We start from the raw sequence: 11,550 nt of genomic DNA, 5'->3' as shown, positions 1-11,550 counted from the left end.
AACTGCGGCATGGCTCGGGGATCTCATTACGTCATCCGCCGGCCATCTTAGTCAGAGCTTATATCAGCAGGATAAGTCAGCAGATCACGTGGAAGAGTTTGCCGATTCAACCTCCAACCTCGAAAACAGCAAGACGAGAAGCGTTGCTCCCGTCCAGTCCAGCTCGCCAGCACAAGCATTGAGATCTCTCCCGTTACTCTTGCGTCGAATTCCAGGGTCTATACACCTCTGCCACCCCGTCCAGCTCTCACAATGGTTGCCACTTACACTATCCTCGGCCGCAAGGTCGGCTCTCACGTCGTACGTTCGCACTCTTCTCCATGGTCTATCGGATCGGGAGGATCACAGTACCCGGATTGCTGTTTTCATATTTGGCGTTGGTTCATGTCGTGAATATCATTGCTGATGCGCTTCTCTCTCAATTAGCTTGCCATGACCGTCCTCGGTGGCACCGCCGCCGGAGTCTACTTTGCCCTCCCAGGAAAGCAGAACAAGGCCCAGGCCCCACCAATCAAGGCCAGCAGCAAGGAAGAAGAGACCTTCATCCAGTACGTCAATACATTCAACTTCTACCTCTGTGTGCCGCCGAACTATATGAATTAACCTATTATTTTCTTATATAGGGACTTCCTCAAGAGCGTGGAAGCCGAAGACTCCAAGGCCAAAGCCAAGCACTAAATCGCCTACCTCCTCCGACTTACACCTGCCGCTCCCTCCGGACTCTGTCGACTATCTTTTTCGTGCCATGCTCCTCGACAAATCCTGACCTCTGTTTGTCGGTGTGAGTGAAAGCATCGATATATGTAAAATATATGTACAGCGGCGGGTTTTCCTTTTTCCATTGGTGTGTTTATAAAGTGACGATGCGCGCGAGAAAGAGGTCCCTATTTTTGTGCGTGCATGCGTGTCTGTGTACTAGGTTACCCGCTGAGAATGATAGATATCGTGTCGGCATGAATAGACTTTTTTTGACATGTTTACATTTTATGCTAATCTAACGTTTGGCCAGTAGCGACTAAATGCTTGTCCCTATTTCCTATCCATACTAGCTAATCCGTTCTTGTAGATACTACGCTGACATTGAACTATTTACGAGTTATCTCTGTGTTTGGATACTTATTTGCTATGAAACAGTGTTAACTGGTACGAGTCATAAAGCAGTTGCCCTCTTAGCTTGCATAGTAGTATTCCGGTATTATATACTAACTAACGCAAGTAGATAAATCCAAATGAAATCATACATGAAAAAAAAACACACACATTAGAGAATAAATGAGGCAACCATACAGCCTGTTTCAGGGTTTTAACTCAATTATACCCTGGGGATCGACCGGTCGTCCAACCTTCACCGTTGCCCCTATCTGCGTCAGATTCATAACAATACTGAATAGCGACGTTGTGGAGGTCTCTCCCTCTGCCTTCCGGCATATCGAAGCCGGGTACCCCTGCTCGTCCTTGAGGATTTCCTCTATTCTATCCGCCTCAGGAGTAGGACCGCTTTGTGCCAGCAGTTCTCGAACCCTATCTAATCGCGCCGGGCTATCGGGCATAAAAAGCACTGACCGCAAGCCATCTTTATGCTTATGCACGAAGTGGTTCGTATGGGTGACGACATCCCCCCTGCTCTCCACGGAATCGCCCATGTTAAGCCATGCGATATCAACAGCGGAGCACTCGACGCCGGTACCGCCCGTACGATCAGCGACGGTGATATGGCATGCTGAAGCAACCTTTACTTTCCAAAGTTTACCGATGGCCTCGACGCGCGAGACGCTCTCCAACGCAATTCGAAGGGCAAGGTGACAGGGCAATCTGTTAAAGTCTACGCCTTTTGCCTTGATGGCGTTGAGGGTGACTCCTACCCCTCTCGAGTTAAGACCAATTTTGCCTATTATTCCGGCTTCAGTGATCATATGAATAGATGGCTTGGATGAAATCGTTGATGTGATGTGCAACGAGATGAGATTTGGCGCTTGCTCTTCGTCCCACTGAGGTGACCATGGATATATGTCAGAAACCGGAGTCATGATCTCTCTTCTTTTGAGTCCTGTAGTTGGCTTCAACTTACATCCCAATTCTGGGCTAGAAAGCTCTCGCCCCCAGACTTCCACGCAAGGGACGTACATCCGTCGTCAAACAGGCCATACGCAATCTCGGTACGCACATTCAATGCGAGGATGGATTTCACATCAACCCCGGCTCCTTGTGCGATTCCTGTGGAGGTGTCAACAGGTCCTTAGAACTAGACAAAAGTATACTGGAGGGGAACGGTGTAACAGATGTGGCATTCGATGTTTGTATAAAGATAACTAACCTCGTATCTCTTGCATATAGTTTGGAAACGAAGTCTCTAGCAACGGTAGAAACTTAAGCGCAGTTCGACATACTTCGGCCCATTCCATGGAAGACGACTGCTTGAACATCTGCTTGTAGAAGTCTAAACTTCCATGCACTTCCTGAGAAGCCTGCTCGCCATGTTGTCGCCCTATCTAGATGAAACGAAGCAAAGAAAGTTTAGTCACAGAGGGCTGGCAGAGGTTTTTGGTGATATCTTCTTCCCTTACATCGTATGGGCTTCCCTGACAGACGACTGCGCGCATTGTACCCCGCAAAAAGATGGATATTCTGGGAGAAGTATAACAGTCAGCCTAGCAGGCTTGTCGTGCCTAAATTTTTTTCAGAGCAGAAGATAAGGCAGCGAAGAGGCCTGTATCTCTCGAAGTCAAGCCCAAAGATGCACATTCATCGACAAACTCCCCCTCCCCAGCCAAGGGCTGCGGGGGAGCTCCTGGGCCAATCAGCTATGTCGGGGCTAAAGTTACCCATCACGATATCTGCATCTCTATGGGCTCACAGTCTCTGTAACTGGGCCATTAAGACGTTTACAAGGCTGGTGTACGCATATCCTGACGGCCCCTTAGTGTACCCCCTTTACAGAAGGACGTCACACGAGTTGCGGCAGCCCATCAAGGCACTACGATCCGGTTGAAGGTCGATATCCCACGCTGAGAGCTCTTCTCTAACTCCAACCACGTAGCTAACCCTGGTCAACGGAGGGAGCCGTCTAAGCCTTTTGCCGTCGCTTGGAGGCACTCTGCGAGCAAGGTGGTACAGGTGCATGCAGGGAGTTGGACGTCGTACATCCTCGCGAAGGAATGGCGCATACAGATACTGCAGCATCTGAAACGGAACCTCTGAGCAAGTCCGACCCGGCTCACCATAGCCCCGAACCGATAGTCGCTTGGAAACCGGCAGAAGAGGACAGCAGCCAGCCGAAGCAGTAATACTTCACTCTTTGTTCGTCGTTCTTGATATCAAATGGTTTCTCCCAGGTGGAAGAGAAGGACGTATATTAGTAAGCATCTCGGTATCGGAATTTTGATATTCCTTTGACGCTTACATAACAAACGCTACTGCCAGAACAAGCTTCAAAGAGCATCAACAAGGCAAGTCAAAACATACACCACAAGTTTACGACTACAATCACCAATGAAACCAACGCCTTTTCCGTTTCTGCTGAACATTGGCACTGATATCGTCCATATCCCGCGTATCCAGAGACTGGTGGCCCGCTCCGTGACCGCCGGCCCCAACCCCAACACCAGCCAGCGGACCTATCTCTCCAGATTTGTCAACCGCATACTATGTGAACAAGAACAAGCTTATTTCAAATCCAAGTTCCAGCTACCCTCCTCTATATCCGATGGCGCAGTGACTTCGAAGCCTCTGACGGCTCAAACGTCTACCGAGATCGCGAGATGGCTTGCTGGACGGTTTGCTGCTAAAGAAGCTGCGCGGAAGGCCGCTCCGGGCGGTGCATCGAGTATAAGCTGGAAAGAAGTGATGGTTCGCGCAGAGGTCGATGGAGACGGGCGGCCAGAAGTGGTTTATCTGCCCGAGGGCGACTCCATAGGTCAAATTGGGAAACTATCAATCTCCCATGACGGAGAATATGTTGTCGCTACAGTCATCGCGGCCACTCCAGAGCGGTGAATTGTATATAAATCCCGGAAGTAGAGGCGATATGGACCTTTGCTCGTTCCTAGGCGTACCTTTGGGACAATTGGGATAAATGGTCCATTAATGGAGCTCAACGTGCCCATGAACAGACCATTAGCAGTTAGTTGTCTGCCAGACACTTGGCCAGAACAAATAAACTACGGAGCTCCTCCACATATACATACCGGCATATGGGAAGTTACTGATGTCGTAGCATCTGCGCATCGTGACAGTATTCTTCTACGTATGCGGGTCCCGCCGAAATTCTCCGGCCTACTAGTTAGCTGGGTATTAAATTGGGGATGAAGTCTCAAATGATTGTTTACGACCATATACTTTCCTTACTCCAACTCTACTAAGACGCCTTCTTTGTTTGCTTAATTTGAGCACATAGTGCTCGTCGTTTACTAGGAAACGGTTCCTCTGCCCTTTCTACCTCCCAGTTAAGAATATGCGGTTTCTGTCGCGCTTGTCGACCTCAGTACGCAAACTGGGCGCGAGGAGCATGAGTACGCAGAACACAAACCGCGAGTTATTTGAGTATACTTCTGGTCGATTCCTGTAAATACACCATTGCTAAGTGATTAAAACACCATTTGACCATCGGCTAATTTTTAGTTTCAACGAGGAGCGTCGCCTTGCAGAACTCAGGGTACAGTTCAACCCTGATGCTCTCGCTGCGGCCATTTGTCGTACCGTCAGCCGGCTAGTGTCTGATCTCACATCAATTACAAAGCTCGCAGAAGGAGGTTTTAATCGAGTTCTTCAAGCCACGGTTAATGATGGCTATGCAGTACTTGCTAGGATTCCCTACCACTCGATGGCCCCAAAACATTATGCTGTTGCAGTGAAGCCGCCACCCTTACTACACTCACATGGTTTGCCTGTCCCAAAGGTCCTTGGATACTCTCCAGACCGTACAAATGATATTGGCGTTGAATATCTTCTTATGGAGGAGATGGACGGCCAACCGCTTGGGGACCGGTGGTTCACCATCGGCAACAAGACCCGTGCCAAAATTATGAAACATATCGTGCAAGCAGAGGCACGATTTATGAGCATTTCACTTCCCGCAAGTGGCAGCTTGTATTACAAAAAGGATCTGGGAGCGTCAGAATCCAACATTCCGTTATCCGAATAAACTACCTCTGATGAGATTGTTGTTGGTCTTATAGCACAGTATGAATGGTGGTACCAGGAACGAGCATCACGAGATGTTGACCTTTGCTCTGTCTTTTAAGCCATTGTCTTGCAATGTCGCTAACTGTATGACCAGGGAATACATTTTTGGAATTCCTCGAAGCTCCTGCAAAGCGTGAGGCCAAATTTTGCGAACAATTCGGCAAACCCCGTTTCCATGTTGAACGCTACCTGCGTGAACTGCACAAATTAGAAAAGATATCCCTGACCCCTCATGTCCAGATCTTGCCGAAATACCCGCAACTAGCACCATATCTGGACATCAGAAGCGTTGGCAAAACCGATGGTCAAGCGCCCTGACAATTTTGATACGTTGAGCGAAGCCGAACAAGAATCTATCAAAGAAATAATGCGGAAACAGATTGCTCATTTTCATTACGCTGCCTTGACGATGAAGCAATTACCAGACCATTTCGATGCTATACGAAATTCCAACGCTATGCTTCGAGCAAAGCTCTTCACTCTAGCTGGGGCGCTCTGGGAAAGGGACACTCTATCGCTCAAGCATGCTATGATCGAGGCCTGTCAAAAGTGGCCCATGAAACTTGATGATGTGTCGTCCACAAAGCCTGGTGACTGTCCGGTGCAGTTCCCCGGGGACGAGATTATCCAGTGCATGACCGATTTCAGCCAGGAGCGGGAGAAGCTTCAGGAGTTTGCTGAGATGAGGGCCTTCGCGAATGTTGATTCAGTTGGCTGGTTTCCAGATGATGAACATTTTGAAAGGTCGAGGGAGATTGCCCAGGTTATCAAGTCGGGACTCTTAGAGCACTCTACTACCGAGATGGAGCGGGAAGCAGTGCGGAACCATTTCCCTTTCGATGACCATGAAGACGTCTAGACATATATTTCGTTAACGCGCATTGGATCTCACGAGGGCTTACCATTTCATCCAAGGTTCTTTCTCCTATACACATCGGCTGGATACCAAGCCATCATTACCGATTCACTACGCCACTATCACATACGTGCCAACAAGTTGCATATGACCCCTGGATAGCACCTCCGCATCACATACATCACGGCCTTATCAGATATCAATAATGCATATTACGACACGGCGCTAATTTGGCTCGCTCTAGAGCTAGAGAGTGAACGAGTGGTAGCGTTGGTCTGTTTCATCCTCTGTTAAGATCTACCGCCACTCAAATTAGGCGCGTATTGGCAGCCTATTTATGGCTACAATGCACGCATTAGCAGATGCTGCTAGTCTAGCCTGTCTCGAATCAAACACATGGCAAGTTCTATATAGTGACGGCAAAATCCTTAGTCTACTAAGGGGAGTTCCCCGACAACGACAGCCCCTTTCTCGAAGCAAACCAGTCCAGGGACTTCTATTCTTAATAGGCTATGCAAAGTCTAAAATCAAGGTGCATCTCCCTTAATCTAGAAGGAAACCTATATTAGTTCAATTTACTATCCCAACTTCAGACCTTTAAGCGGGTATGTTGGCCGACTTAATTCTAGGATTTCCGGACTATTTTCTACCGCTGATATACAGGGTTCACGCAATAAGTATGCATTAAAATGCTATGGGATGCCGTCTTCCGATGCTCTTAACCAGCCAAGAATGCCATTGTCCCAGGATGGTGCATCGTGGCATATGCTGCCAATACTGATCCATATCTGCCAATACTGATCCATATGCTGCCAATACTGATCGACTCAAGCTGGATAGCAGCCAAGAACAGGTCCCATCTTGACATAACATTACAGTGATGCAAGTAGCCTGGAGTATGGAACTTGTCCGTAGCCAAGCATATCCAGAATGCTGCATGGAAGGCGGTGATAAGACGCTATAAGATACAGCTTCCTATGCCTGCACAAAACAACCAAACCAGGGTCACTTCTTGGCCGAGAAAAAAGGATGATAAAAAAGGCTCTTCCATGCAGGCCCACACGTGCTGAAACTATCTCTGTCTCATTGGAAATCACAAGCAGCAGTTTGTTTATTCTGGACGGCCGAAATATAGCGACTCCAGAGACCGAGCAAAGAGGACGTTCCTGGCCATTATACGACGCCGATATCGAGTCGAGGGCAATGTTCACATGGAACTGCTCGCTTACGACGGTTTCTCATCCTGGCTAGTCCTATTTATGTCTCGACGTAGCAGAGTTCGTTGTTTCGAGTGAACACCACTCTAAAGCAGTAAAGAGAAGAAGAGAAGACGAGATGCCGTTCTCTCACCACAGCCATTCGGGCCAGTTCTGCCCTGGCCACGCCAAAGATGAGCTGGAAGAAGTCATCCAGACGGCAATCAAGCAAGGGATGCGCGTGTTCTGCCTGTCCGAACATATGCCTCGGGAGAAGATAGATTTCTACCCGGAAGAGGTGAGAGGGCCACAGCCACGACGGTTGAAAAGAGCCACGATATTAACACGAACTTCACAGACCTTTACGGAAGAAGAAGGGTTTCAGAATGAAGCGGCTTACTTCAAGGAAGCGCTAAGGTTACGGGAGAAGTACAAGCTACAGGTGAATATTCCGATCGGATTCGAGATCGACTGGATCAGGCCATCGTCGCTCGGTTTGATCAAGCGATCGCTAGAGAGCTACTCGTTCGACTTCTTCGTCGGGTCTGTCCATCATGTACACACGATCCCGATCGACTACGACATCCCACTTTACCAGGAGGCGCGGGAGAAGTCCGGCGGAACAGACGAGAAGCTGTTTGAAACGTACTTTGACGACCAGCTCGCGATGCTCCAGGAGCTCCGGCCGCCCGTCGTCGGCCACCTGGACCTGATACGGCTGAAGAGCGACGACCCAGACGGCAGCTTCACGCAGTGGCCGGTGATCTGGCAGAAGATCCTGCGCAACCTCGACTTCATCGCCGAGTATGGCGGCCTCATCGAGCTCAACTCTGCCAGTCTCCGCAAGGGCATGAGCGAGCCCTACCCCAAAGCTGAGATATGCAAGGTAAACACTATCTACGGGGTATATTCTTTATATATCGAGTACTGGCTGATATTAATAGGAATTCCTTGCTCGCGGGGGCCGTTTTTGCCTCTCGGACGACAGTCATGGCGTGGCCCAGGTCGGACTGAACTACCACCGCGTCCTCGACTTCCTGGACGCTACTGGCATCTCGACGATGCACTATCTCTCCTACAGCCCCGATGATTCGTCCGCCGCGGTCCTCGATACTCGATTTCCCCATACTAAGCTAGGCAGCCTGAGCGTGGAGGACCTTAAGCGAGAGAATTTCTGGAACCAGCAAGGGTGAACGGAGGATTGGTCCATCTCGGTGATAAGCACATGGTTGTCGTTTGTACATAGTCTCTGGCCCTCGACAATTGGCCAACGGCCTCTATTAGGTAACGGTTATGCCTTCTTTTGGTCTTTCGCCGGGAGGTTTGTCCCGTCCCCTGCATATACTCCGTACACGGAGAGCAGATGATAACAGGCGCAGTCGCAGGTCGCATCACCAAGGCCATGCATGTACGGAGTAACAGCCATGTAGCCATCCATGTAGATATCCTGCCTCAATTAAATGTACGAACGAGCCCCTCCCCATAGATGGTCCATCCCTGACTCTACCAACCCTCCAGCGGCGTCCACTACTGACAGGGAAACACGCTATTGTCCGCCATATTTAGCCCGCCTATCACGCCGGCTCTCCGCATTCCCACCACCGGCCTGGCGCACCTCACGGCACCAAAGGGCGTAAGTGGTCACGCCCGATGGACGGGAAGCAAGGATCCCAGGTGAAACGGGGAATGAATTAGCGAAGCCAGCGTATGTGGGGGATCAGGCCGGGGATACGAGGACGACCAAGTCACGACGGGATAGGGGGTTCTCCGTTGAGATGGAAGAACCAATCTGATGCTCGATGCGACTGCGACGTCGATGGCATGTTAGTCCATGTTGTATGTTGGCCTAGGTATATCAGGTTCGCCACAAGAATAAGTTTGAACCGAGTGAGCCTACAGCCTGAAGCCTGGCAACTGGGGTGTCCCGTCTGATATCTTGCTGGAAAACTCTTCGGCCGCTTGTTCGCCGTCTGTTTGAACCCATACCCATACCCATACCCGGCGCTTCTCCCCAGTGGGGATTTTCTCTTCACCATAAGAATCGTCCCCCGCCCTGATCTCGTCTGCGACTCTTCTCACGCTGCCGTTGACGTTGGTTGTTACAAGCGAGTCAGGATGGGCAAAGTAGACGATATCACGCAGGACGATGCCTACAACAAGGAGGCCGGCGTCGTCGACCTCGAGAAGCACCATGCCGTCAGCAATGCGGTCGAGCTCAAGAGGCGACTCAAGAGCAGGCATCTGCAGATGATTGCCATCGGTAGGTCTTCCTGAATAACTACTTCTTTGGCTATTTGCTAACGACGACAGGTGGAACGATTGGAACTGGACTGTTTATTGGTAGTGGCTCTGCTCTGGCGAAATCCGGGCCTGCGGGCGCGCTGATAGCATATGCCTTCGTCGGATCGATCGTCTTCTCGGTCATCGCGTCGCTGGGAGAGATGGCGACGTACATTCCCATCCCCGGAGCCTTCACCTCGTACGCAACCCGCTTCGTCGACCCCAGTCTCGGTTTCGCCATGGGTTGGATATACTGGTTCTCCTGGGCCATCACCTTCGCCCTCGAGCTCACGGCCACCGGTCTGATCATCCAGTTCTGGAACCCGAACCTCTCCGTCGCCATCTTCATCGGCGTCTTCTGGGCCTTCATCACCGCGCTCAATCTCCTGCCCGTCAACTTCTACGGTGAGGTCGAGTTCTGGTTCTCCTCCATCAAGGTGATTACCGTCATCGGCTTCATGCTCTTCGCCATCTGCATGAACGCCGGCGTCGGTGACCAGGGCTACATCGGCTTCAAGTATTGGCAGGATCCAGGCGCGTTTGCCCCGTATCTGCTAAATGTCATCGGCAAGGATAGAATCTCGCTCGGCAAGTTCCTTGGGTTCTGGTCTGTCCTCGTCCAAGCCGGATTCTCGTACCAGGGCACCGAGCTGGTCGGTATCGCGGCCGGAGAGACGCAGAACCCTCGCAAGGCCGTCCCCTCCGCCATCAAGAAGACCTTCTACCGAATCCTCTTCCTCTTCGTCCTGACCGTCTTCTTCATCGGCATCGTCATCCCACACACCAACGAGAACCTCCTCTCCAGCAACACCGATGCCTCTGCCTCTCCCTTCGTCATCGCCGCTAAGCTCGCGGGCGTCAAGACCCTCCCCGGAATCATCAACGCCGTCCTCCTCACAGTCGTCCTCTCCGCCGCCAACTCGAACGTCTACTGCGGCAGTCGTATCCTCGTCGGTCTCGCCAGCGAGCGCTGCGCACCCCAATTCTTCATGAAGACCACCAGGGGCGGTGTCCCCATCATGGCCGTCATGGTCACCTCCGCCATGGGCTTCCTCGGTTTCCTCAACCTCTCCAACAACGGCGGCACCGTCTTCGGCTGGTTCTTGAACATCAGCAGTATCGCCGGCTTCATCTCCTGGTCCTGCATCAACGGCTGCCACATTCGCTTCATGCAAGCCCTTGCTGCTCGCAACATCAACAGAACAAGCCTACCTTACCAGGCCCCCCTCCAGCCCTTCCTAGCTTACTACGGCCTTTTCTTTAACATCCTCATCATCTTCACCCAGGGCTTCACCGCCTTCATTCCATGGAACACCTCCAATTTCTTCATCGCATACGTCAGCTTGATCCTCTTCGTTGTCCTGTTCGTCGGCCACAAGCTCTGGTTTAAAACTAAGGTCATCAACCTGTACGAAGTTGATTTGGACTCTGGCCGTCTTGAATGCGACGCCGAGCAGTGGGACGACACCGAGTATCCTCGTCCCCAGGGCTTCCTTCCAGCGCTTAAACACCGACTTTCACGGATGTTCTGTTAAGAGTATACTGTATTGGTTCTTCATGTGTTGATATTTGCTTGCACTTGCACTTTATTGTTTATATATCCAATGGACTTTAATATTAGATATCGTATATATTCTGTCTCCTCATACCTCACATAACCCTAACAAGATAACCCCTAACAGCATAATCCTAACAAGATAACCCCTAACACATAACCTAACAGCATAATCCTACACATGCGAGGTGGCGCATCTATTGACCGTGCTTTAGCTAGTTCCTTGCATCCACGGACTGTGCATAGATGACTTGCATCCATGCAGACTCCACACGCTATAAGCAATACCCGGCCATAGTAACGTAGTCCGTCCAGACTGGCGATCAAAGGGTAGCTAAGTGGACTATATCAGAAGGACTATCACCGTTAATATCAATGCACTGATAGACAGCGGCTCAGTTAGAGTATCGTTAGGATCAAGGAAACAACCCTGAGAGACGCCGATCGTCTTCGCAAGCTTCCGACGACAGACAGCATCTATA

The 11,550-nt window shown here is 50.5% G+C and overlaps 5 protein-coding genes across 5 annotated transcripts; 4 read left to right on the top strand and 1 right to left on the bottom strand.

Annotated features, from left to right (window-relative positions):
* Positions 1–252: 252 nt before the first annotated feature.
* Positions 253–678, top strand: GIQ15_06150 (uncharacterized protein; the record flags this gene model as incomplete). Its single annotated transcript, XM_033553567.1, has 3 exons — positions 253–300; positions 427–548; positions 624–678. The coding sequence occupies 3 exons, from the start codon at positions 253–255 to the stop codon at positions 676–678; spliced, it is 225 nt and encodes a 74-aa protein (XP_033404711.1).
* Positions 679–1,295: 617 nt separating this feature from the next.
* Positions 1,296–2,600, bottom strand: GIQ15_06149 (uncharacterized protein; the record flags this gene model as incomplete). The annotated part of the gene is made up of 4 exons (XM_033553566.1): positions 1,296–1,988; positions 2,069–2,214; positions 2,315–2,489; positions 2,565–2,600. The coding sequence occupies 4 exons, from the start codon at positions 2,598–2,600 to the stop codon at positions 1,296–1,298; spliced, it is 1,050 nt and encodes a 349-aa protein (XP_033404710.1).
* Positions 2,601–3,489: 889 nt separating this feature from the next.
* Positions 3,490–5,140, top strand: GIQ15_06148 (altered inheritance of mitochondria protein 9; the record flags this gene model as incomplete). The annotated part of the gene is made up of 3 exons (XM_033553565.1): positions 3,490–3,989; positions 4,411–4,560; positions 4,618–5,140. The coding sequence occupies 3 exons, from the start codon at positions 3,490–3,492 to the stop codon at positions 5,138–5,140; spliced, it is 1,173 nt and encodes a 390-aa protein (XP_033404709.1).
* Positions 5,141–5,482: 342 nt separating this feature from the next.
* On the top strand, positions 5,483–6,040 carry GIQ15_06147 (uncharacterized protein; the record flags this gene model as incomplete). The annotated part of the gene is made up of 1 exon (XM_033553564.1): positions 5,483–6,040. The coding sequence occupies one exon, from the start codon at positions 5,483–5,485 to the stop codon at positions 6,038–6,040; it is 558 nt and encodes a 185-aa protein (XP_033404708.1).
* A 1,332-nt stretch (positions 6,041–7,372) lies between these two features.
* Positions 7,373–11,048, top strand: GIQ15_06146 (putative Amino acid permease (Can1); the record flags this gene model as incomplete). Its single annotated transcript, XM_033553563.1, has 6 exons — positions 7,373–7,531; positions 7,592–8,119; positions 8,178–8,422; positions 8,800–8,866; positions 9,340–9,493; positions 9,544–11,048. 6 exons carry the CDS (start codon positions 7,373–7,375, stop codon positions 11,046–11,048), a joined length of 2,658 nt encoding a protein of 885 aa, XP_033404707.1.
* Between the last annotated feature and the right edge of the window lie 502 nt (positions 11,049–11,550).

Source organism: Arthroderma uncinatum (genome assembly GCF_011692745.1).
Source record: "Arthroderma uncinatum strain CBS 119779 chromosome Unknown scaffold4, whole genome shotgun sequence".
NCBI lineage: Eukaryota > Fungi > Ascomycota > Eurotiomycetes > Onygenales > Arthrodermataceae > Arthroderma > Arthroderma uncinatum.
This window is presented reverse-complemented; position numbering and strand designations above follow the sequence as displayed.